The 27824-nt window shown below is 45.5% G+C and overlaps 2 protein-coding genes across 2 annotated transcripts in view; both read left to right on the plus strand.

Moving 5' to 3' along the window:
* Positions 1–27824, plus strand: part of zc3h3 (zinc finger CCCH-type containing 3) — a 64927-nt gene that overhangs the window by 35917 nt on the left and 1186 nt on the right. Inside the window, exons 5-11 of the mRNA XM_080431806.1 lie at positions 7342–7502; positions 9066–9144; positions 10259–10414; positions 10530–10599; positions 13250–13381; positions 24192–24370; positions 24918–25096. Coding sequence (XP_080287932.1) covers positions 7342–7502; positions 9066–9144; positions 10259–10414; positions 10530–10599; positions 13250–13381; positions 24192–24370; positions 24918–25096 — 956 coding nt within the window. The remainder of the gene's footprint in view (positions 1–7341; positions 7503–9065; positions 9145–10258; positions 10415–10529; positions 10600–13249; positions 13382–24191; positions 24371–24917; positions 25097–27824) is intronic.
* On the plus strand, positions 15554–16459 carry LOC308087716 (ubiquitin thioesterase OTU1-like; the record flags this gene model as incomplete). Its single annotated transcript, XM_080431807.1, has 1 exon — positions 15554–16459. One exon carries the CDS (start codon positions 15554–15556, stop codon positions 16457–16459), a length of 906 nt encoding a protein of 301 aa, XP_080287933.1.

Consider the following 27824-nt stretch of genomic DNA (forward strand, 5'->3'; position numbering starts at 1 on the left):
AGGGGTCTATACTTGGTCCCCTCCTTTTTCGCTCTACACCAAATCTATTTGCCGAAAATAGCTTCACAACGCGTCGCAAGGTGACTATGGCGTATTGTGAGCTTGTAGATCTATTGTTTTTGACAGATGTTCGCCTATTTTTAAGAATCAAGAATCAACTGTATTGTCACATCACTGGTTTACAGGTGTAAAGAAGTGGGTGGAATTTGTTTTTAAGCAAGCTCCATGATTTTGTTTTTCAGAAAGAGAGAAAAATAAAAAGGAGGGAGGGAGAGCAGGGAGAAAAAAACAACATTAAAGAAGCATATCAAAGAGAGCAAAGAAATATATGTCTACATACAGTACATACACATAGCATATACACCTACACCTGTTATGATAGGTGTAGAATGGGGACACTAGGGTTCGTGTGGTTAAACTGATTCAAGTAAATTATTTACAAAATACATTTTTAAATCAGCACCTCATTTGAACTTGTTCCCCATCTTTTTATGTATGTTCATTCATTAGTCTTACTTACTTTCTTCAGACGATGGGGGTGAGTGGTGAGGTCATCACCGAAGGCCAGAGAGTTAATTAATGTTTATGATGAGGTCATCTCTGGGTGACGGACATTAAGTTAATGTGTTATTCATGGCTTCATTGCTGTGAAAAAAGATACTTAATTGATATTTTATTATGATGATTATTAACCAAGTCATATGAATTTTTCCAAATTTCTTTATTAGAGCGATTATGAATGCGGCCAGTGATTTTCAAAATGGTTAATGGATTATTATGATTGGTCTGGAAGTTATTATGAATTGAAGGGAATTAACTATTGAAAATGACCCTAACTCTAATCGTGATCCAAAACACCAAAACAGTGCAACTGGTTTTTGAAGCTACAAAGGGGCTACAGTAACATGTAGCTGAATACACAGGTGTGTTTTGTGTAATGTTGTGTAATGTCTGGCCATCAGCAGGTGTGTGCACACAGATGTTTGTAGAGGGTAGGAATACTGCCTGAAATGATCTCATGCTCTCGCTCTTGTTCACTTTTTCACACAGCTAGCAGAAAAAATAGATACTGATTTGACTCGGGTTACCGTTCTGGACAAAGTACTGCACTTTCGAGGATGTCTTAACATTTTTGTAGATTCAAATGTTTTGTGTTGGTACAGCTAGGACTGTAACTATTGATTTATCTTCTTAGCGATTATTCTATTGATTACTTTTTTGATTAATCAAATCATTGAGAAGCCTTTTGGGGCCTCCATGGTGGTGGGAACGTACTTTACCACTGCGCAGCCCGAGCACAGGGGCATAATGTTATTAAATATTTTATCTGAACGTGAAAAACATTTCTGTTTTGTAATCGACTATTGATATGTAAAAATAGGGAAAACAGACAATCTACAAACTCACAACACGTTCATTGCGTTGTGATGCGAAAATGGATTATGTTCTCAAAATAATCACTTCAATCATCAAATATTTTTTTAATATCAATTAAAGCTATTAGTTTGATTAACTGTTGCACCCCAAGGGTCAGCACTGTGTATTTGCTCGTGCCATTGCTGCGTCATAGTTTGGTAGTATATGTGTTGTGTGTGTGTGTTTGTGTGTTTGTGTGTGCACATGGGGGCTCATTTGTGTAATTCAGATTTGGTGAGCCAAAGGGGCCTGGGCAAGGACCGGCCTCAGCCTCTAGTGACTTATTACTATTCATTTAGCCACCGCAGTAAATATTGATTCATCAAGGGATTTTCAATTTGAGCCCTGCGACATCTCGTGAAATATCACCCCTTGTGTAGAAGCGCAGGGAAGACGGGCGGGGGGTGGGGGGAGCAGGATCTCCCCTCCTCCTGTATGCACACGTTTCTCTTCTCAGTTTTGACTCCAAAAAAGCCCCCACATCACCATGAACACAGATTAAACCTCATCTATTCGTCCCGTGAGCTCATGTTCTCCCTTCTCCATCTCCACCCCCGACGGACCCAATGATCCCTGCCCTCATCTGTCCCGGGTCGCTCAGTCTAACCCGCGTCGCTTCGCGGCTAAAGCATGGCCACCGATGAGCTCCTCCAATTATTTGTCTCTCGTCTCAAAAACCTCAGGGGAGGGGAGGGCGAGCTAGAATCTCCTAAAATCCCTTCTATGGTGGCAATCGTGTCATCCCTGTTGTGACCCCATCTTTTAACCCCATTGCTAAATACACTAAAGCAACCCCTCTCGCCCCCATCGTCCCCCAACGAGAGAGTTCCCCACCGCTTCTGGGACCGCAGGACACGAGGTGACCCACGCCCGGCGTGCCGCACGCCTCTCTCCCATGTCAGCGGTAATGGGGCATCGTGGGTGATTGAGTGTGGGGGGGAGCCCAAGGAGGAGGGGAGAATGGCTGCAGTAATTCAACCCCCCGCCATCAGAAAATAGATATAATCTCAACATTAACTCCATTAATAGTAGCAGGAGTTGAATTAAGAAAGCCGTAAAGCATGCGCAGGCCAAGGATAAATTACTGCCCGGGCCCGCCCTTCATCCCCCACCCCCACCCCACACCTCCCACACACTCCCCTCCAATTCTTTCTTTCTCCTCTCCCATTCTTGCCGCCTGGCTTCACACTCCTTCCTTTCTATGCTTCTTTGTGTTGTCCTTCAATCCATATTTTGTGCTGCTCACCTTGTTCGACTTCAGGCCTCATCTCTGCCCGTAGGATTGCAACTTTCTCCCTCCTAGCATTGCTGTCTCTTGTCTTGTTCACTCCCTGTGCACTTTACAATTATCATTAGCTCCACTAGCTGGTTCTAGCCTGCTATTTCCCATGTAAGTCTGTTCATCTGCTCCCAAACAAGACAATCTAGAAAACTGGAAAACTTGCTCCCTGGAGAATGAACCCTGCTGATTTTGGTTACCCCTTGAACTTTCCTTTGGTGCAGGGGTCTTCAAGGTTTTTCAGGACCCCATAGCTGAGAGAAAGGGACCGCCACTACATATTGTATAAAAAAAAATCCCCATAGATTTCATAGATAGCTGGATTCAATGTGTATTTTCAGACAGTTAACCCTTTAACCCATTTTGGGCGGGAAGATGGGAACCCCTTTTTCCCGTCTTGAAAATTGCACTCTGTGTTCCTGATTTGAGGCATTTTGTTCAGAACGGAGCACTCCTGCAAACTTTGGAAGCCAATTTAAGCCAATCAGGATGGAATATGACAAATCGGAAAGATCTGTTTTGTTTAATGACTATAGAGATACTGTGTACCGATCGATTTGCGGGATTGTTGGACAAAATCTGTAGGAGCACTGTAAAAACAATAGTTTTGTGCAAATCGGCCTCCTGGTGGCGCTATAACAGGCCCATTTGAAAGATTTGGTGCAGAGGTTCTGCTCTGGCATCCAGGGAGTGTGTGCGCACAGTTTCACTGCGATGCCGGAGATTAGCTGCACACAGACAGAATGACACACACACGGACACACGGACGGACGGACAGGGGGCAAAACTTACTCTCGCCATGCCTTTCGGCCTGGCCGAGACAATTAGGCAGATTGCGGGATGAACCCACCATTTCTGTTTGGGTGCAATGAGAAGCACCACCCCTAAGGGCTGCTAGTGGAACTTATAGGCTCTGTCTGAAACCACTCACTCATTCACTACTCCCTACTTCCTATACGTTGAGGCAGTTCTATGTAAGGCACTATATAGAGAACTCATCAATTAAAGAAAAGAAAAAAACACATTCCGCGTGCCAGATAAGCATCTGCATTTTTCTTTCAGCACAATGTGTGATTGTATGTATGTGTTTGACTTTGCGATAGTAACCATCAGTTGTATGAGTCCAATGTACTGTATAGGGTATAATAATATTATCACTAATACATTTGGACACCACTACAAAATGGCATAATCACTAGATAGTACACTATATAGTGAGTGGGAGTGATTTGGGACACAGCCTGTCTTGTTTTCATATCATGTCTTCTGGTATAGTAGAAGGGGGAAATCTCCAATATAGGGTTGCACTTGCAGCCCAAACACGGGTATAAAATAAAAACACACCAAACATGCTATATTTGACTGACATACCCTACACAAGATAAACACACACACACATACACACACACACAGGGCATGGGTATGAGCCCGTCCACAGGGCCTTCATCTCGTTTAGTGCTCTGATATCGATCAGTACAGGATGTAAGAGACTGGGCAATAAAGTGAAGCCACGCTCTCTCTCTCTTCTTCACTTCTCTCCTCCTCCATATTCACTCACCCATTCATCCCCTTTTCATACGCCGATCCATTCATTTACTCATTACTTATCACACATTACTCATCTCACCACACACACACACACACACACACACACACACACACACACACACACACACACACACACACACACACACACACACACATTTCCTGCACCTAGGCTCTCTCACACAGGCTCCGTATGCTGGGCCCCAATTCCCTTTCTGGTGTCTCCTCTCTCCCACTTCTAATGCCCTTTTCTGCCAAAAAGATTTCTCTCATTACAGTGCGAGTGGCTTTAAGTCAGATTTGATTGCACTGGGACGTATAATGGCGGGTGCTTACACTCCCCCTTAACTGCATCGCCTAAAGCAAAAGAGAGGCAAGTCCTCGCACTGTAAGGAAATTAGCCAGACGACTGTTTTCTTGCCTTTTTTCCCCTCTCTCTCCTCCTTTTTGCTGCGCTCCGTTTCAAGGGTAACTGTTTCCCGATATGAGCTTACTAATGCTTGGGTTGCAGACAAATAGACAAGAGCAGCATTATTCGGAGCAGTCGCGCGACCCTCCGAATTCCTCGCTGTCACCAAAACAAAAGTCAGAACATTCATCAACGGCACCAGTAAGTGCTGAATCGCTCTCTCCTTCATCTGTGCATCGCATGGTCAGAGCCCAGCCACGCACACACACAGACATGCTCGCAAACTACTCACAAGGGAGTTGGTGTAATACCCTCTCCCCTCCCTTCTCCTTTTCTCCCACTGCTGTTCTTTACCCTTCTCTGTGGAGTTAATCTGCTCTCCGTCTCACCTCTGCACACTCTCGTTCTCTTGTATTTTACCCTCTACACAATCGCAAATGCACGGTTCACTCTGAAGTTCCTAAACCTTCCCACCCCATACGCCAGCCCTGTTCAAACCTGTTCAATCATTATTACACTAGCTGTTGACGATGACGAGGGTCGGACAAGATGTGTCCCCCTCAAGGCGGAGGAGGGGAAGCGAGTGGTATATCTTGAGTAACACGTGCCACTGAAAGCCTCCCCACCCCTAAACGACTCAGGCTGTCCAGCAGGGGAGGATTTGTGTGGTGGACGGGCCTGGAGGCTCCCTGATAACGGATATACCACAGCGAGGTCAAGGGCACCGCGGAGAAAAGGTCAAGGAGAGAGCGGGGAACCAGCTATCAATTTCCTCTCTAAATGATCTTATTGTGCTCTAATTCATAGATTCTGTATTTTCGTATCACTGTGTCATCCACTCCCTGTCTGATGCCTTCGCTTTTACTTTTCTGCCTCTCCTCCTGTCCTATTACCAGGGTTATTGCCTTAGTGCACAGGTATTCTGCTCCCACTGAGACTGTTGCTGGCTAATGACGTTGGCCCCTGTGTGTGAACCTCTCATACACACAGCCTCACATTAGTGCAGTTGTTGGAAAGTCCACACATGCTCACAGAAACGCATACACAAGACTAGTCTTAGAACTTACCTTTATGCTGTAATTAAGCCCATAATCTCTCATATGCACACACGCGCCACTCAAATATGCATATCCAATCAGCGCTCATTCCTACAGGTTAAAGCACGAGGGAACCTAGCACTCCCACCATTGTGCTTGCCCGTCACCCCCACCCCCCTGACTGTGGCCCCGTGTCAGGGTTAACTGCTGTCTATGTTAACCGTTTATGTCATATCCCCATTAACCTCCACTGAGGCTCCCCAGGCTGCCAGGGCTCCTGTTTAAGCCTCCCCCGGGTGGCAGTCACCGCTCCAACATTACCCTCCATTACGGCTCCCCAGGCTGCAGTTGCCCTGCGTAGGGCAGCCACCGATCTTGTGTCTGGTGAAACGGAGTGTCTCTGCCGTTGAGTTATAGGGCATGCAGTCGGGAGGAGTTGCGTACTGGATAACCAACGATGGGTGATATTTGCTCTTCTTCTCGTTTATTTTCTCTTTATTTTTTTTCAGCCTGCACGAAAACCCCTTTTCCGCTTCATGTAAGCGAGCATGGGTTTGTTTGGTATGTGTGGGGGGCGTTGTATGTGTGTGAGCGCGTGTGTGAGTGTGCGTTTGGGCTAACCCTCGATTCTCTCTATAATGGGAGGCATGAACTCTCGCTCCAAACCCATTTCCAGCCCATCTGAAATACGGCAGCAAATTACCTCCAGCGGCGCCCTGCACACCAGCCCCAATCCGCCCCAAATAGAAGTGACAGGACAGTGCAATTTATCGCCATAACCCCTGGCCCACCACCACCAGCCACCACCTCCTATCCAACACACTCTCCTATACACACTGTAACTGAGTGACTGAACATACGTGTGTAGAGACCTTTTGTTGGTGGTAAATACTGTAGTGGTATGCATTGTCACTGGTTGGTTGGTGTGTGTGTGTGTGTGTGTGTGTGTGTGCGTGCGTGTGTGTGCATATACACACATGTTGGCGGTCTCTACGCTCCAGTGTCGGGGGCCAGCCTCCCGACTCTGGCCCCCTGCCCTGCCTATTATCTCATTGATTTCCTCCTCTCCTCTTTTCAATTCTCTCCATTTCCACACTGCCGTCCTTTCCATTAGAGGAGCAATTTAACAGAGTGCTGTGACATGGGAGGGGAGAGAGAGAGAGAGAGAGAGAGAGGAAGGGATGGAGGGGGGGGTTCTGGGAAGATGGGAAGCATAAAGTGGGGAGAGGAGGAAGAGCTATAGCAGAGGATGTGGGCGGAGGAGGAGGTGTTGCCAAGGGGGAGGGAGGTGGTGCCAAGGGGGAGGGAGGGGTGCCCGAGTTCTAAAGACTAATATCATTTCAGTCATGTTCAGAGGATAGACTGACGGTGACAGTGGTTTGTGAGCTAAGCCCTGGGTTCTGTTTCTCCACCACCCTTCCCTTTAAGCCTTTTATTGAAGGTGGTGATTAGAGGTGTGCAGCCCTCTACCCATTTCTTTTCTCTTCTATTTGGCACTCGTTCCGTGTTTCTCCGTTCAGTCCAGTTTAATTTGGTTCAAATTGCTTCACTGGCACAGCTGCCGAATTAACAACGGTGGCCTGAGTGGATTATAACGCATTGCAATACATAATGGTCATATCAAAACTCTCTCACTCCCGCTCTCTCTCTTTCAGGTCTGTGCTCCAGAATCGTCTAAGGGCTCCCCAGGACAGACACCTGTCGCCGCAGCGCTGGAGGGGGCGCGGCATCCGCTGGATCGGGGGCTCCCTGTACAGAGTGTCGGCCAATAAGCTGTCCCGCGCCGCGTCTAGCAGCCCGCCAATCAACCGGACAGGTGCGCTGACAGGCGACTTGACACTTTACTGCTCACTCTCACAACCACCATCACAACAACAACAAAAAAGAAACAAGAATGAGAGAGAGAGAGTGCATATTTATGTTCTGTTTGTGGTTGTTATGTCTAGGACATGTATCATGGGTGCACCGGGTGGGGGGGTGATAGAGCAGTGTTTATTCATGGCCGTCCATGTTCTGGCCCTGTCCGGTGCGAACGTAATATACTGGAGGGGGAGTGCCTGCTGGATTTGCCATCTGAAATGATAAAGTTGTCATCTGTCAGAGAGGCATGGGGGAGGGCCCGCGGAACTGGACCGCGCAGATTAAAGCCTAGATCTACTCTCTCGCTCTCTCTCTCTCTCTCTCTCTCTCTCTCTCCCCCTCACTCTCTCCCTCACTCTCTCTCTTGCCCTCTTTTCACGTTTCTCAGTTTCTTTTTTCTCCTGATTTCTCTCTTGCACCCCCTTTCATGTCTCTCTTTCTTCTTCCCTCTCTTTCTTTCACTCTTTCTCTCACACACAGACCACACACACACAGTAAAATCCTGAGTGTTAATTTAACTCTTTCAGTGTGTACAAATGTGTGTACATTTGACTGTGTAACCGCTAACGTTAAAACCTGTGGGGTGAAATTGAAGAGCTCTGGTCTGTTAAGCTCGTGACCAGCATCCTGATACACTTACAGGCATTCCAGTATGGTCCGAACACGCCTCAGGTATCCTTCGACGGGGAGTTGTGATTTCACATCTCCCTGGCTGGGCTCGGGTTCCGCCTCACATTTGTTCCTGGTCCAGTGCCAGACGGCCTCCTGCGGTCCCCGCAAACCACTGAAATCACACCGGAACACACCCTTGACAAGAAAACGCGTTCCTCTGTCCGAACAGGTTCCAAAATTAGAGGATCATCTGCCCCCTTTTAACCCATTGAGACCTGGAACGCATCTGTGTCACTTTAGATTTCTTTGGCTATTCAAAAATAGCAGATATACAAGTTCATAGCGCGGCACCGAGTGCCGCGCTATGAACTTGTAGATCTGCTATTTTTGAAAAATCGTAATTTTTTTTTTTTTTAGATTTTTTTTCAATTTTTTTTTTTTTTAAAGAATCGCCTCAGGTCTTAATGGGTTAACCCTGCTTTCCAACTAGCCTTATACTCCTCTTTTCTGCCTCTTCTCTTCTCTTCTCTTTTCTGCCTCTTCTCTTCTCTCTCTTCTCTTCTCTTCTCTTCTCTTCTCTTCTCTTCTCTTCTCTTCTCTTCTCTTCTCTTCTCTTCTCTTCTCTTCTCTTCTCTTCTCTTCTCTTCTCTTCCCTTCCCCAGCTGCCCACCACCTCTACAGTGTTTGGCCACAGTGTGTGTTTGTAGCACACAGTGTTTATGATGTTCTCAGACAGAGCTCCATGGCACGTTTGGCTCTGTCAAACCACCACAGTATAAATAAGCATACTGATCTCAAGTTATTATGGCACTTGGCTGAACACACACACACACACACACTCCTCAAACTGCAGTTCATCTACCAAGAATAAACCTTTAAGCACAGTGCTTCTTTGTTCCACGTGTAGGAAAGTGGTCCAGTCCGCACCAGGTCTCACCCACCACCTCTCCTTTGGGTCGGCCCTCCAGCACCCGTCATGTAGCCAGGTAGGCTCTGTGCATGAATAACAACAATAATAACAGTCAACTTTTTTTCCCTTTCATACGTGGTATGCAATTCTTTACAAGCAGCGCAGATTGTGTATCTGTGCTGCTTGTAAAGACGAGACAGAGGAAACACAGCGGAGAAACCGTGTGAAGAATATAATAATTTTCCAAGGAGACGGTTGACGTTTGATAGTAGCTATTTTTCAGCTTTGCATCAGCTTACACATTTCACGCAACTACAATGTCAGATTGGAGTGACTGTTTATTGGACACAGCATGAGAGGATCCAACCCTTACAGCCTAGCTGTGCCATTGTCTATTAATTGAGTTCACAGGAAAACCCTGAGTGTTAATTAAACTCTTAGAGTTACGGGACCATTTGGTTCCATTTGTACACTTTCAGAGTTATACATGTCAATGAAGTTAAATTAAGTTTTTATTTACTTTTTCTTTTTCACAGAAAGTTGTGGCATAATTGTATTCAAGACTAACATTGAGGATTTTACTCTGTATTGTACACTAACCTTTATTAAGCCTTATACATTTAAACCAGGGCTACTCAACTTAAGATGGCTCAGGGGCCACTCAGCAAAATACCAAAAGTCCAAGGGGCCGCAAGCTAAACATGACGGTCCTATTTTGTATTTTTCGATTTTGTAACACACATTACACATTGTTATTGTTATAAGAAAATGTACATTTTGACATCATATTCTTTTCACTGTACCTGTTTATTTTGTGTGTATGTCCAGTGGCATCAGTTCAGCAAAAGCTAAGGTATGGCAAGGTTAGGGTTGCCAACTCCCAGAGATTGAATTAAGGGACACCTATCCTGGGCGCGTGCGGAAAACTATGCATTATACCTGTAACAATTGACGCACCTGTATGTATGTCTGTCTGTTTGTTTTGGAAAAAAAATGTAGCAACCCATATATTTGAACGGAAATGTATATTTTTATCCTGTGCTTTAAAAAAAAAAAAAACATGAGGGGCAACAGAGACGCAGCTGCGCTGCCAATTGTTCGACACCGTAATCATAACGCTATGATTCATGTGGATAACTAACAATTACTTTGTGCGTGGACGTCGCTGCGTGTGTTTGTTTTTGGTGAAGTGCGGTCCAGAGGAGCCTAGCCATCATCAGACATGCTCGTCACAAGAAGCCACAGGAGAAACAGTACTGCATGTACTACAACCGCTTTGGGAAGTGCAACCGGGGCACCAACTGTCCCTACATCCATGACCCTGACAAGGTGGCTGTGTGCACCAGGTAACTCCCTCTGCACTCGCACTCATCCACTGTAAAGGTCCCCTTGTGTACAAATAATACTGCTGCTCATTTGCTAGCTTGAGCCCTGAGGCCCCCTTGTCATTGGTATCTGCAGGTTTCTACGGGGGACTTGCAAGCAGGCAGACGGAACCTGTCCGTTCTCCCATAAGGTGGCCAAAGAAAAGGTAAAGCCAGGAAAATGCACACGTTGGTGTTATTTTAGGTGCCGTGTCCACAGAAAGCATATTGCTATGGTAAAGACGCAATAGGAGCGCTCCTCTCCCAGCACCACGCCTCACAATTTGGCACTCTCGCGTTTTTTTGGCTGAGCGCTCTGGGTTCCTCAAGGTGAAAATAGTTTCAACTTTTGGAGAGGAGCGCTGCACATGAACGTTGCTTTTTCCCGACCAACCAATCAAACTCGAGGATAAGAGGCCAGACTAAAAAGACCAAGGAGAGGCTGTTGTGCACCCACATAGTCCTACCCCGTCTCCTTCTCCTGACAGCCAGATCTTCAACGAGATCCACCGCAAGAGCAATCGCAAGGATTCGGTTTCTGGCATCCATGTTTACCGTTAATGATATCAGTTAGCTATTTTGGTGAGGCTATTTGTACGAATAACGCAGATGATGTGACGATTGAACCTAGCAACAATAAGCACTCCATCCGCTTTGAACATGCTCTTAGAATTCATATTTCTTTATATCCAAAGCTCTCTGCCATGGAAGAAACACCTTCTGTGGACACACGGCCCTCTGACGTTTGTGAGACCCGTTTGGGGTCAGCTTCAGATATGCATGCGAATGATGATCCATCTCTGGGTGTAGCAATCTTAGAGTCATATTCATATTCTTGGCAGAGCTCCTGTTTCTGCGCCCTGAGGGCGTGCTGAGTCCAGGAGGCATGACCTGATTTGGGGTTTTGGGGCGCAAGTTGAGGGCGATGGGGTTGTGTGTGGGTGTGTTTGACGGGGGAGTAAGTGTGTGTGTGTGTGTGTGTGTGTGTGTGTGCGTGTGCGTGTCGGTGGGGTGGCGTAATTGAGCGAGTGGCTAAGTATTGAATGATGGGGTGTTGTGTTTGCAGCATGCCTTGTCCTGGTTTTCAAGTGCCAAAACACGGTACACTATGTCCACCTCACACCTGTGGCTAATACGGGCCACCCGGCCCCTATTAGGGCCGGGTGGGCAGCAGCAGCAACCTGCTACAACCCTGGGCAAACCAGTGCCTCAATGTACAGTATATTGGCCTGATTACCTTCACAGCTGGTTATTTTAGCCCACTTTTACGCTTCCAATATCCCAGCAAATAGTTCAAAAGTAGTTCAAAAGTTAAAAATAACAGCGTGGTGTTTTTTTACTTGGTCATCATTATGATATTACGGTTTTGGCCATATTTAACTTGCTAAAAAGGATTTTTGACTGACTTGTCAAAATGCTAGACTCTGCAGCTGTGTGTGTGTGCGTGCGTGCGGGCTCTTATGCATGGGTGAGTGTACACGAGCGTGCACTATGATAGGAGGAATAATCTTGTCCGTATAGGGGAATGTGTAGACACTAAGGGGAACGAGGAAAGCAGACTTTTTTTTCCCTTTGAGACAAACAACCCCAAAACAGGTGCCCAGACTCTCCTTCCAACACACACATGTGCGCACGCACACACACACACACACACACACACACACACACACACACACACACACACACACACACACACACACACACACACACACACACACACACACACACAATGCCGTGCACCTGTGTCAGTTGTCATGCTGTGGTCCCTAAGTGCTGAGAGCCCAGCTGTCTGTTTGCAATGCCATCTCTCTAAGGGCCCCACCTGTCCCTATCAACCCCCCCCCCCTCCCCTCCCTTTCCTTCCCTTTCCTTCCCTGTCTGCTTTACTCCCCAGCAGTCTCTCTCCCGCAGGGCGCCACTTGAAAGCCTGCTCCCCTTTCACGTAGACCCCCTTAACAGAACTGAACGGGAGTTGGGGAGGGGATGGTGCAGGGTTATGCACCCCCCCCACCCTCCCACCACCGAACTCGATCCAGGCAGGCACTAGCATGGGTAGGGGAGCTGCCCCCCCCCCCCCACCCCACCCTCCCACACACACACACACTCACACACACACACACACACACAAATAACTTGAAACCAAAGCCTCCTTGCTGCCCCCGCTCTACACCCTACCCCTCCTGTTCCTCCTCCCAGCCTGCTCCTGGCGGGGATACACACACCCTGCACATAAACACATCATGATAGCCGGACAAGCTGCGGCCTGGATAAATATTTCTGTAGCAGTTAATTAGGTAGAAGCGATCCCCGCGCCCGACTAGATGGGCTCCCTCTCATGTTCCCCCTCTTACCCGCGACCCCCCCCACCTTCCTCCCCCAGCCCACCCTTATTGGCACTCACTCCCTGCCGAACCCCCCATGGAGGTATATTTAGTGTTGCCCTCCACCGAGCTCACCCCGCAATCCGAAACAGTAGATCTCTCTGTCTTGGACACACACAGACAGACACACCTGCACCCATGTCGTCAGACCCAGCATTCACTTTCACTTCCAAGTGTGCTGTCAACTGCAATTAAGCCTCTCTGTGTGGGACAGATTGTTTGGCAGACAGGCAGAGTCACGTGTGCATTGTTACACCATTGACTGCTGTTGTGGTTTGGAGAAACCACTTGTGTGCCTGTGTTTACACGTACGTAGAAAGACAAGAGAACACTACCCTCTCACCTCCCCTGCACTCAGTCTTCTGTTTCATTCTCATATTTGCTTTTTTTTTCTTTTTCTCTCTCTCTGTCTGTCTGGTTTTCTGCCCTTCTCTAGATGCCAGTGTGCTCGTATTTCCTGAAGGGAATCTGCAACAACAGTAACTGCCCGTACAGTCATGTGTACGTCTCACGAAAAGCTGCCGTGTGTCAGGATTTCATCAAGGGCTACTGCCCTCAGGGAGAGAAGGTAATATACACACACACACACACACACACACACACACACACACACACACACACACACACACATACACACACACACACACAAACACACACTGTGACTGAGGCGCAATTCGTAGTGTGGGATTCATGAAACTTACATTCCCTTGATTTTGTGCCTGACCCATGGTGTACCAGATGATGAATGCTAGTTGTTGTCTAAATTAGATATGCATGCCTTTTCATTTATTGGCATTGGGAGATGCCCTGTGGACACCATAAAATGCATGCAGACTTATGGGTCATTTGCAATTAAGCCATGGAGAACAGTTTTCAAGCTGTGAAACAAATGTAAAAAAAATATATATATATAATTTCCAAACGTTTTAAGTAGTAGAATGACAGGAACAGATAATAGAAAAAGAAACATGACAAGTACTTAATTGATGTATGCTGTCAACGCTGAAAGGCATACCAGCCACTGATGAATTCAGAAATACATTTCCTTAATGATCCCTATAGTGTATTTCTGTCACAATATATGAGTGTATTGCATTGAGAAAAATATTTAACTCAGCTGTGTTAGGACCTGTTGCAGGGAGCTCACATTACTGTACGTCATTGCTTAGTTCAGTTTGGTTCTTTACACCCGTTTAAGTGACACGAGCAAGCAAGGAAAATTATTGTAGCACTCTTTATCAGGGGTTTTCAACTGGTGGTCGGTCCGTGGAGGTATTGCATGTGGTCCCTGATCATGCATTCAGTAGTGTAGGAAAGTGAAGATTTATTTATTTTCATTATTTTTTATTTTGGAGGAACTTAGTATTTTGGTATTTGAGGACAGAGGAATTAAAGACATTATCATCATTATCAGTGGTCCTTTGAGGAGGCTCAATTCCAAAAGTACTTCAAGCTTAACAACTACAAAAGAGGATCAGCTCATTGCCATGTCCACAGACTCTGTCAAGAGGCACATGAAACACAGTCCCTTGTGAAGTTCTGGATGAGTTGTCAGGCAGAATTCCCAGAGCTTACGTTAAAAGCTAAATGTATTTTACCTTTTGTAACTACGTATCTCTGTGACGGTAGTATGTTCATGCTGGCATACCTGAAGAATGTGTATAGGGCAGGGTTTGAGCCATAAAATGACATGAGACTCCACTATAGCCAAGAAGAGACTAGTTGGGAAACAGTTCACTCAATGACCTGGTGACCTAAGATGACGCGTCAATGTAGTTGACAGCAGTTACTGGGAAGTAGGAGGTCAAGAACTTCCACAGAAAGGGGAGTTAGAATCTCAAGAAGGGGAAGTGTACCGGATTGCCTTAATTATCATTATTAGGAAATGTGCCCATGTAATAGCATGTGTTTGCTCACTCATACATAAGTTACAAATCAGTATATCAATTAATTTAACATGAGTTTATTTATATGATATAGCAGGTTGGATTAAGTAACAGCATTTCTCAAAAACGCTCTGCTCACTAGCGTAATATTTCAGTCAATTTTTAAGAGCATGTGTCCATGGTTGAGAAACAGTCTAATAAAGGGTTATGCGTATTTTAGTTCTTAACTATAATCATACAGTGTCATAAGCTGATTATAAATAATGCATAGCAAGTGTTACCACAAACACTAATCTTAGCCCATATCCACCCAACACAACAGTGGTCCCCAGGTTGATTCTTAGTCAGGGTGGTGGTCCCTGGTTCACAATCAGTTGAAAACCCCTGCTCTATATACCCAGTGTTTGCCATGGCCATGGCCAGTTAATCAAAGATTTGGATTAAAATATTGGTGCAATAATTGGTGAGACTGCACTGTCGTGTCAAATCATGCAAAAAACATGATTTGGGTAGCAGGCTACTGAGTGATTGTGTGGGCTACTGCCCTCAGGGAGAGATGGTAATATACACATGTAACTGAGACAGCACTAAAATTATTATGCAGAGGCAATTGACCTCATTCACAAAAGCTTCCTTAATTTCTTCTTTCTTTTGTTTTTGAGAAAAGACTGAAAAATTGCGGGCGCACAGATATGCCCATATACGGACTGGACATGCCCGATGTCAGTGCAGATTGGCCATATATGGACTGGATATGCTTGACGTCAGCGTTATTGCAGTTGCAATATTGATGTCAACCCCACTCATCATATCATTGGAACAGAGTGTGTTTATTTGTTGCCACTGTTAACAGAATGTTGCGGCTTCGTTGTAAGACCAAAAACGGGACTCAAATAATGCAAGGCCTGACCCATCAGTCCCGTGTTAAGGAACTGAAGAGTAAGGTGGAGGAGCTCACTGGCATCCCCTGTGAAGTGCAGAAAATCATGGTTGGTTACCCTCCTTCCAGCCTTGACCTCAGAAACGGAGACGCCCGCCTCAAGGATTATCCCATCAAATCAGGCGACACACTCATCGTTGAGGAAGAAAAGAACAAACCAAAGCCTCGGAACAATTCTACTTTGACCAAGGCACCGCGACTAGAAGTTGTCCCAGTACTGTCGCGCCGTGTGGTTCCCGCTGACAACTCTTGCCTCTTCACCAGTATCAACTACGTGACGGAGGGCGGCGTCTACGACCCGGCATGCGCCCCCCAGATGCGAGGCCTCATTGCCCGGATTGTCTCCAGTGACCCAGCAGCATACTCAGAGGCGGTGCTCGGGAAGAAGAACGAGGAGTACTGCTCCTGGATACAACGCGACGACACATGGGGCGGTGCCATTGAGGTGTCCATCCTATCCAAGTTCTACCGTTGCGAGATCTGTGTGGTAGACTCACAGACGGTGCGTGTGGACCGTTTCGGGGAGAACGCTGGCTACCAGAAGCGCGTGCTTCTCATCTACGACGGCATCCATTACGACCCACTGCAGAAAGAGATGCTCGGTTCAGATGTCCCGCCCCAGACGATCTTCTCCACCGTGGACGACGTGATCTTGGCCCTGGCCCTGGAGCTCGCGGATGAGGCACAGAGGAAGCGGCAGTTCACGGACGTCAACCGTTTTGCGCTGCGCTGCATGGTGTGCCAGACGGGCCTGGTGGGACAGAAAGAAGCACGGGAACACGCCAAAGAAACAGGCCACACCAACTTTGGAGAGGTGTGAACAAATTGTTTTCTTGTATCAAGGCCCACAAGTCTCCCATGTATGGCAACTATCTGTCCATCTCTCTTAGTTGCTCTCTGTCTGTCTGCTGCTGTCAGTCATGGGGTCACTAAAATAGTTGCTGTAATTTCTTTCAACCTGTTTTCATGTGTTCTCTCTGCTATGACTACACAATGTTTGACTTTATTAATAATTTTTTTCATGAAGGTGATTGCCAAGCAAGCATTACTTTTATCATTGGCCTTAACTTACAGTCATAGGCTAAAAGACAGCTGAGATGAGCGATACTAAATAAAAATACTATTTTGGCCATTTTGGTTATTTAGATTAGACACAAACTAATGAAATGAATGGTAATTGCAACTTATTTTTCCATTGTAACTTTTCATTAAGATAAGGAGTTCAACTCTCGCGCACAGCTCTCGTCGGGTGCAACAAAACAGCGAGCCATCATCTTTTTTACTGTGAGCACAAACATTTCAGCTATAAGCCATCATCAGCATCACACTGATTATTATCTAATCTCTATCTATATAATGTTCTATTTGTGGTGGAGGTGTCTGTGGCGGGAACACAGATATGCCCATATATGGACTGGACACGCACAACATCAGCTCAAATCAGCAAATATGCCCATATTCTGGACAGGACATATCAAACGTCGGGACAAATTGGCATTGTTAGGCAGCGGTTAAATCAACGCAAATCGCCATTGAACAGTTTCTGTTCTGTGTGACGTCAAACTAAAGCTTGTTCAGCGAGAACCCCATTACAAAGAGAGAGAGGGAGAGAGAGCCTATTTCACCCATGCAATAACCCGGCCTATGCTGGGTACTGAAACCAGAATATCACCTAACCCCGGCAAAGCAATATTCATTCATTAAACCTGAATCGTACTCCATGCAACTATGAAAATGCTAATGACAATGCCTGACTCCAGGTGGCACAAACGTGCATCTCTGGTGAACATATTCAACATGCACTTTTGCGCAACAATGGTGAACATATTCAACATGCACTTTTGCGCAACGATGTAACAAAATTACATCATTACCTGCTACAGTATTATGAAAGATAGAAGCAGACAAATCCAAGAAGACTGCTTCATTCTGTTGTCTGTTGGTATAGAAACCCTCACTGCAATGCACGTCATGCTTAACGAGGCGTGCACGATGGGTGTTAACTGCCTGTTATCAACCTCTATTGTTTCGTAGATGGTAGCTGTGTGTGGCACAGCAGGCTGATGCATAAGACATTTTTTGATTATTTTTTTCCCCCTCCAAAATCATCCACCGGGCCAGATTGGGTCCCTTTGCATGTGTCCCAGTGAGCCGCCAGTTTGGCACCCCTGCTCTAGAGGAAAGGGCATGGAAATCACCGAAATCAGTAGAATTAATCCTTGCGGAGCGCATGAAGTTTCATGGCAGTCTGTGCACTTGATTTTGGGATACAATATTGTGTGTGCAATTTGAATGTGTGTTGACAGTGAACACAAAGAAAGAGTGGAAAGGAGAGTGAAGCTAGGCAACATGAAGTGGTGGGCAGATTGACCAACCGACCGATTTTGCCAATCTTAGAGCCCTGCTGCTAGTGGGGATAAAGACTGCAGCAGCCTCCAACAAACGTAGGCAATAAGAACAAAATTACATCATTGAGATCTTCGGCAGTGACTGTCAGAACAAGGTACGGACATTCTTGCACCTCTGAGATGTTCTATCTAGCCAAAGAACGTTCCAGGTGGGTGTGATTCATTTTAGTTTTGTTTCTGCATTCTGCCCAAGGCTTCATTCTGTCAGCAGTGAAAGCAGCGATAGCTTTGAAGAGACGTTGGCTGAGGAGGTTAGGAGGTCTCACGAGCCGAGCCAACCTCCAGGAGGTACAAACACCTCTGTAATCCCTCTCTGAGTGACCATAAACACATCCTGTCACAGGAAATGGCAGAACCTCCCCGTACTGTGGCAAATTTGCTGCAGCATGTCAGAGGGAGATCCAGGTGTTAAAATCACTGGTTCCAGTGCTGTACACACCTTCAGTGGCTCGAGTGCGTGAGCCTGCCGCGGTGTTGCAGCATACAACACTTTTGTCCTCTCCGCACTTTCATCGGTTCGGTAAGCCCTTCCAAAGCCGAAAAAGCCGTTGTTGTTTGGCCAGGAGTCTGCTGCAGGCTTAAGAATCTTACTTGTTTTACCTCTCTACTACGCTGAGCGTGCCCTGATAACGGTGGGCGTGTCATTTACATTCAACCGTTCTTTGATTGACAGGTTGATGGCCCAATACTAACATTTGCTAACCGCTAGTTAGTTATGCTAATGAGGCAGTCCAATGCTTGCCAATAACAGATGAATTTTGGACAAAAAACTAACAAACTCGCTACAGGTCAGTACTGCAGACTGGAATTAGACGACGAAGAAAATCCGCCAGCCTTATATACTTTCACTGTAACTAATCAGCATTGTATTTGGGTGAGCTGTTTGGTGTGATTTTATGCAACTAATACAATGGAATGTCTGATTTCAGGATTGACATTTAATATTCCGTAATAACTTATTCTTCAAATGCTTTAACTCAATTTCACATTTCACAAATGCAATTGGAATTACAGTTGGCGCTCACACACACACGCACACACACACACACACACACACACACACACACACACACACACGCCTGCACACATGCATACAGTATGGATTACACAGGTTACACATTATACCGCTAAGTTAGAGCCAAGGCTAAAATAAATCTGTCTCTACTTACCGTGTTTAATTTGTGAGTGTAATGTGACAACATCTCTCGATTTATAATGATCTGCGTTTAACTGTGTGTTCACTGTGGCAGAAGGGAGGGTGTGTTTTAGGGGCCAGCAGAACATGCAAAACGCATCGTAACGTTAATAGTTCGCTCTGCTGAAGTTGAACCAAGGCTTGGGTAAACAAGTGGAGCTACAAACACCGGACACATACACACGTGTGTGTGTGCATGCATGCATGCATGCATGCATGCACGCACACACAGGCAGGGACAGCTGCAGGGGCTGTGGTTCATAGTGGCATTACTGTAGTGACTGAGTGACACTTTGAGGAGCTGATGGGTAACGGAGCCCCCGGGGCTCCACATGGCCTTAGACATGCCTCTGACTGTCCCCACATCCACTTCAAGCACTTTACTCCTCCCTTAAACCTAATTTATGCTGTATGTCACACAGCTGTAACGCTCGCCCAAATCAATTGAATTGATTGATTGATTGATTGATTTGATTGGTTTGATTTGAATTCATACATTTTTTAAATCCATGAAAATCAATCGATTTTCGTCAATCAACGCAGTCGTGCATCGAAGCATAAATTAAGCCCCTCACAACACGTCCCATCGATTTATACTTGGTTGCGCGCCGGTGTCTGCGCACAGAAATAAGCAGCTCGACAAGCTCACACCGTGTCGCGTTGCAAATTCATTGTGAGCTTTTAGATCTGCTATTTTCAGTGTATGTTAGACAAAGGCTTTATTCTCCCCTTTTTCTGAGAGCGTTCCCCAATAGACCCTACTCTCTCCATCTCTCTTCCCCTTTGTCTACCACTCTACCTCTCTATCCCTCGCCTTCCCCTTGTTGTTTTTTGAGGCAGAGGGGGTGAAACCGATGCTTTTTCACACTGTCAGAGCTCATTTAAATAGTGCACGGGGAAATGAGGATATATAAAACAAAAGGGATATTAATATTTATTCTATTAGCCGAAGTGCTTAGGTCTGTGATTTCCACCCCCAGCGTGTGTGTGTGTGTGTGTGTGTCTGTCTGTCTGTATACTGTACATGCGCACGTCTATTGTGCATGTCTGCATGCATGTGCACACGCTCATATTTACATACATGAGCATGTGTCTGCGTGTGTTTGTGTGTGCATATCTGTGTGTGTGCGTGTGTGTGTGTGTGTGTGTGTGTGTGTGTGTGTGTGTGTGTGTGCGCACGCACTGTGCTGCAAGGGTCTGGCTGCTCTGTGATGGATAGCAGGCAGTAATTATAGATGTGAAAAGTGCTGAGGATGGCACTCTGGGCCAGGCAGGCAGACAATCCAGCAGCTCAGGGGTTAAAGCCCGGCTCGTCGTCTCCATCTTCCTCCCCTCTCCTCCTCCTCTCCCCCCGCCCCCCCCTCCCCCTTCCAAACCTGGCTTTGTCTCACAGTCATTCTCCAGTGAACTGGCTCCTGCTGTGTCTCCCTTGTTTTAACTTGCCAATTTGTCCCTGTGATTTCATTGTGTGTTATATTCACAGATTTTTTTTTAACACTTTGCTGCCAGTTGTTCTTGGTCTATATTCTCGTCTCTTGTATGAAAATGCCTGAAATAGTTCAAAACTTCTCTTCTCTGTCTTTTTTTTGTCTGGCAAGTTTCTGTCAGTATTATGATAATCTTGTCTGAGGGGTGTTGGGCACTGGAGTAACACTCACATCAATCCTGAGTGTTCATTAACTTCATTTAACTCTGAGTGTGCAAAATGGCGCTGTAAGGGTCCATTTTGGTCCAAGACTCAGAATTGTACAGTGTGGTCAGGTGTGATTTAGACCCTTGAACTACATGCCGCCAGGTACTAGTAATTATTTGCCGGTGTAAGAGCATAGACGTATTCCTCCGTCATCCTCCATGCTAAGTCGGCCGGTAAAATGTTAATGTCTCTGAATGTCTCCGTTTCCATCTCCTCTCTCTCACTCTGTCCTATCTCTATATTTTATCTTTCTCTCGCTAGTCTGTCTGCCCCCCCCCGTTCTCCCTCTGTCTCTCTCTCCATCTCTCTCCCTCTCCGTCTCTCTGATGGTAAATGTGCTGACTCGTCCTGGTTTGGGCCCAGCAGAGAGCTTTCTAATAGGCCCCTGAGACGTCCCAGCATTCCTTAAATCAAGTGGAAAATTGTTAACTTGGTGTGGAATAAAGACGTCCTGTCCACTCTTTTTTTCTTTTTTTCTTTTTTTTCCTCCTCCCCATTTCCACTGTTGCTCTTCCTACCTCTCTCTCTCTCTCTCTGTCTCTCTCTCTCTCTCTGTCTGTCTGTCTGTCTGTCTGGAGACCTTTTATGAAAATGAGGATGTATGGCACTGCAGGGAGGTAGCTCGTTATGGACGTTTCTTTACACACACACACACACACACACACACACACACACACACACACACACACAGAGAGAGTAGAAGTGCTTCAGCTTGCTTGGCTCTTTCTCTCACCCTGGTCTCCACACCAGTGCCCTTTGCCACATCAATGGCTAGTCTTTAAAACCGTCATTTGGGGTTTCCCACAGCCAAACATACAGTAGACTCAATCTTTTGATTGATATGTTATTAGTATTTCACCTGACACCATTTCAGCCTTGCACATATCCTCGTAATAATAATGGTGGCTTGCATAGGTGTCACTTGGATATACCTGTGTGTGTGTGTGTGTGTGTGTGTGTGTGTGTGTGTGTGTGTGTGTGTGTGTGTGTGTGTGTGTGTGTGTGTGTGTGTGTGTGTGTGTGTGTGTGTGTGTGTGTGTGTGTGTGTGTGTGTGTGTGTGTGTGTGTGTGTGTGTGTGTGTGTGTGCGTCAATTAGCTTCGCAGATTACTGATTGCCAGATTGGTGTGACGTTTGTGCAGCTGTCAATCATAGCACTGACATCATAGACTGGCCTCCAAGTACTCTGACAATGGGCACTAACTAACTGCACTAGTATTGTTAAAATAAAGGATTTCCTGGCATCAGCTCAGTTGGTACAGCAGCCATCTGGGAATTAGAAGGTCCCTGGTTCGATCCTCAGTTCCTGCAGCATTTGTGTCGAAGTGTCCCTGAGCAGCACACTACTGGGTCAAATGCAGAAAAGTAATTTCCCCTCATATCAGTAAATACCATCGTGTAATTTTATTATTATTATTATTATTATTTAATTTTACATCTTTTAGCCCGCTATCTTTGTTTTGTTTCTTAGTTTCTGTTGCTGCTTGTATCTACACGTCAGCTCCCACAACGACTACATTTCCCCTCTGGGATTAATTATCTTTTCTTATCTTAGTGGGTTGTCCGGTGACAGACAGGGTCAAGGGAGTTCAGTTCCCTAACGTCACTCACCAAATATAACGCAATATACATCATTCACAGCGGTGGTCTAATGCCACACTGTGGGTTTCATCTTTTTGTGGCTGACTTAAAAATGGCAGTACGATAACGTGATCCTGAAAGACGTTTGTGCGAACTGATCCCGGGCTGCCCTGGCCTCCAGGGTTCCAGGAACATGGGTGTGAGGGAATGAGAGATGGCTCTGATGGCAGCGGATGGAGGGGGAATACAGACAAGGTGTGTAGGGGTGGGGGGGGGGGGTCTTATCTGGGCGCAGCGCTGCCACAGTCAAGGCTGTGATAGGTTGGCCTGCAACACAGGTTGACCAATAGTCCATGCTGTTCCCAGAAACACTATCTGTAGATCCCTCACCCTCCTAACACACACACACACACACACACACACACACACACACACACACACACACACACAAGTTTCCCCAATCCACACTCTATTTCTGGATCAACCTGCTCCTGCCCACCCCCAGTCCCACGCTCCTCACCCCCTCTATACATATACACACACACATACACGCATGCACGCACGCTCTCACACACACACACACACACACACACACACACACACACACACACACACACACACACACACACTTGTACACACGCCTCGCACCCTGCACCCCATAGTGAGTATAATTAGCTCTTCTGACAGGTGGGAGGGATCGGATCTCGTGGAGAATGAAGCTACCAATTTACGCCCCTATTACACCATCATACACAGGCATCTGAACGCTCGCCCGCTCATGCACAATGCTCCTCAAAAATTAGACTAGCAATGACCCACTTACCCAAATCACCCGTTCCACGTTTAAGGAGATTGTTGGCTATTAACATCGCTGAACGGATGAGGTTGTCTACACCTATGTGGCCTTAGAAGCCATACTGTACTGGTATTAATATAGTCATAAGTAAAGTAATATCACTCTTGTTCTCATATTTCTGATGGCGACTGGAAGCTAATCCATCAAGATTAGATTTTTGTTGCTCTATAAACTCCTGCCCCGCTTTCTACGAGTGTGCCCTTTATAGATAAGTAAAAAAAAACACACATAAGTTTAATCGTAGTTTGGATTCATGATAATAAAATAAATAAAGACATTTAGAAAAAGACATTGGCTGAAATGTAGTTTGCTTGTTTATGTGTCAATCAGTTTCACTTGCGCCAAATCAGATCACTTCTTTCAAATTAGCTCAACATGAAAATGCATGCCTGACTTTATATATTTTTTAAATCTTCTCTTAACAGTCTATGGACACTATGTATACACTGCTCAAAATAATTAAGGGAACACTTTGATCCCTTAATTCTTTTGAGCAGTTTTTGTTAGCAGTATGTACACAGTTCATGAAAACTCAAAATAATTAAGGGATCAGAGTGTTCCCTACATTTCTTTGAGCAGTATATTATTACACATTATATTTACCTTTTAAGTCTGATTTATACTTGGGTGTCATGCACCTTAAATGGTGAGCTTGTAGATCGACTATTTAAGATTTTGTGACACGATGTACAGCTAAGTATAACTTGGGCTTTACTTTACATCATTAAATTAAATAAATAAATAAATAAAAACAAGTTAAATCAAAGATTTTGTGTAATTATTATTATTGATATTTATTTATTTTTGTCTCCTCACCCAGTGTAAGAAGAAACACACCCTAGTGTGTCCAGACTTCTCCAAAACGGGCTCCTGTCCCCAGGGCACCCGCTGCAAGCTGCAGCACCGCCAGAGAGCTAAGCGCAGCGCCAGCACTCCTGGACCCTCAGCCACCACCAGCAACCCGGCCAAGAGACCCCGGCCCAAAGAGCACGCCAAGAGGTCTGTCCGGATCATCCTCGCAAACGTTCGACCTGGCGTCCTTATTTTGGGGAGGTTTTCAAAACAAAATCCTAACATTTTCCAAATGTTCCATCCTACCTTGAACATTTTTTCAAAATAGCACAGCAAAAACTTGTGTGACTTTGTGGGCTATTTTTCAACAATAATAAGTGGTTAAACTCTTACAGTATAGTCAAATTGATTGTGATTAAGAGCATTAGCCAAAAGGATTTTAGCATCCAATTAGACACATGGAACCCTAGCATCCCTATTCTGGGGCAAACATTTGGCAAAATAACAGATGCACAGGCTCACAATGCAACGCGTTGTGAGCTTAGATCACCTATAAGAGGTGTGGTGTAGAGGGAAAAAAATGAGGAGACCCAAGTATAGATCCCTGAGGGACCCCAGTCAACGCAGTATCTACTGTAAGGGTTGCAGTTGTTAGGGCTCGTGTTTGTAGCATCAGAAGACCTCATCACAGCTGAGTGTCATACTGTATGAATGTGGTGGTTCACCTCCTGCTGTGTCCGTCCTTCTCTCCCAGGCCACGTCTGTCTGTCAACATGCCGCTGCCAGAGCAAGCCCAGCAGGATGCTGGGGACTCCCTGGAGACGCCTACGTCTGGTCTTCTGAAGCTGCCATCTTTCATCTCCCTTTGCAGCTCCCCAGAGGAGGCCGAGGTGCCGGACACCCCACCGGCCGGCGGGACCCCGCATGTTAAAGGTGAAAACGCTTATAGGCCATCCTTGTCCCTACATAGTAGTACGTTTTCTTACCAATTATTTGATTGATAATTTTTTTTTGATTAACACATTGCCTGCCAAGAACGCATAAATGTGTTCTATTATCAAATTATTATTTTTTTGAAAATTCCACAAGGGGCGCTCTAACACAGCTTTGGAATGATCCCTCGTCACTCAGAGAAGAAGTAGTCGGATGTGAAGTCATTCCAAAAAAAAAAAACAGATATCCATACAGCCCAACTATGGTATTTTTAGGGGGGGGGGGGGCAGGTGAGCCAGTAGGGTACAACAGCAGTGGCAAGCAGTACGAGGAATTGAAACGACTAAATTGGGAGGAAAAAGTGGTAAAAATACAAAATAAAGAAAATAACATATTTACAAGTCGTTGGATTGAGAGGCGTTGTGAACTTTTAGATTGACTATTTTTTCATTATCAATTAAATTGAATAGTTTGATTACTGTTAAACCCCTACTACACGATGCACAGTAAAGATTGTTAATTTAACAAAAATTCCCTCCAGCACTCACGGAGTTAGCTGTGTAGTGGAACATACCAACTTAATGGCCAGAGTTGGATCAGTGGTTAAAATGCCCATCTCTAGATTTGTGTGTTCCCTGGAATAAGTAAGGCCTGGAAACCAGCACTGTAAAGGTACATAAGGCAGTAGGAGTACGTACTGTATATTATATACTATATTATAGCACAGTAGTAGGGGATTCTTTTTTGTTACATTTCCCACCATCAAGGGGCATGAACGTTTCGCTCAGTATCAAATTGCCGACTGTGTCCACCACATATTTTTTGGGAAGGGAAACCCCACGTTTTAAACATGTTCATACGGTCCTGATTTATCGACTGATAACGATTATTGGAATCGGCCGTCCGTGTACTTTGTGACAGTGTTTTAACAAGCAACCTAATTATTCTTAAGGGACGGTGGTAATAACGTTTAGGTTTTGGGGGAACGGGGAGGCACAGCTGAGCTCTCTGTTGACAGACATGACAGATAGAGGATTAGAAGGGGCGGTCTGCCTTCCTCTCACCCCCTTCTCCACCCAGCCCTGACAGCCCACCTGCCCCTGCCCCTGCCTAATGGGGACACACACACACGCACACACACTCCCCAGTCCTGTGGCATGAAATCCAGTCCCTTTTTACACCATAACACCCAACTTTAATCTGCCTCACCTTTATACTGCACGTAACTTTGCAATGTTCTCATTTTAACGCTCTAATTTCCTTACATTTTCCGCCCCTTATTCCTGTTCCTCAACCGTCTGTTGTCTGTTACAGCTGATATTGACTTGTTCTTAAACGAGACGTTCAGCTGGCAATTAACAGTCAAAAAGGAATCAATTTGCAATTTGCTGTTATGATGATGACTGGCCAACAGTTGTGTCATTTTGACTGGCGATGCCTTGAACCGTGTAATCGATGCAAATACAGTAGAGCAGTGTTTCCCAAACAATGGGTCGGGAGTCGGGACCCATTTTTATTTGTATTTTATTTATTTATATATTTTTTTACATTTCCTACATTTTAATTTAACATATTAAAATAATATATTTTTCAAAAGGTATTTTCAAAATGTAAAAAAACTTAATTTACGCATGCGCCGAGCTTGAAGTTCTCTTTTGCGTCTCGAACAGAAAGGTTTGAGAAACACTGCAGTAGAGAGGGACACGTTGCCTCTTAGGCCATGTCCACTGAGGCCGTTTTTTTCCCCAGCTGGAACTGCCAAGCCGCTCGCCGAAAACGCTTCCAATGCCCGAGTTGAAAATATTTCAGCTCTCAGCAAGCAGACATGTGAACGAGCGAGCGCAAACAAAATGCTCAGCACCTCGTCACGCTGAGGTTTCCAAAAATGCGGCACTCCCATTGTAAGCTTAAACTTAAAACATACTCTGCTAAAAAATACGTCTGGCCTCTTACACTCTTATTCACGTTCTTTTGTAATCGCTTCCTCTCTAGGTTTCATATTTAGTCTCTCTTACTTGGAAACAAGCATGACCTCTGACCCTGACCCCACTGTCATCTGACCCCACCCTCCATAGGCGCGCACACACACACACACACACACACACACACACACACACACACACACACACACACACACACATCGTCGCTGTCGGGTGGAAACCTTTTATGTCCAAAACTTGGAAAATTGAAAAAGGAACCTGTGTTTTTTCAAGCTTTTGTTAATACTTTTCATTGGTTCAATATTTATAAAACCTACAGACACACACAACAATTTTTTTTTTCAAAAATAGCCGATATACAAGCTCACAAGGCAGACACGTTGTGAGCTTGTAGATCTGCTACTTTTACGTGACACTGTAGTAGGATGAAGTAGGGTATTAATTTACGCAAAAAAAAACATAAAAAGTTGAAATATGGAGATACTAGGTTTCTGCCCGACAGTAACGATATCCATGTGCACACAGATACACTCCCATGCATTGACCTAAGCCCGAAATTCCTCATGCCTCAATTGAGCTAGGAGACAGCAGTGTACATCTGCACTCCTGTCTCCTGAGTCTGTCTGTCTGTCTGTACGCATGCATGCATGTGTATGCTACCATCGGTGCATTCGGACAGTACCTGTGCTCTTTACTGTGCTGTGTTGTGTTGCGCAAGTGCAACAGGTTCTTGTGTGCTGGCCAGCGCAAGCTAGACTGCGCATTAGTCTATGAGCGTACTGGCTTTT

This window comes from Gymnoscopelus braueri (assembly GCF_963280865.1).
Source record: "Gymnoscopelus braueri genome assembly, chromosome: 6".
Taxonomy (NCBI): Eukaryota; Metazoa; Chordata; class Actinopteri; order Myctophiformes; family Myctophidae; genus Gymnoscopelus; species Gymnoscopelus braueri.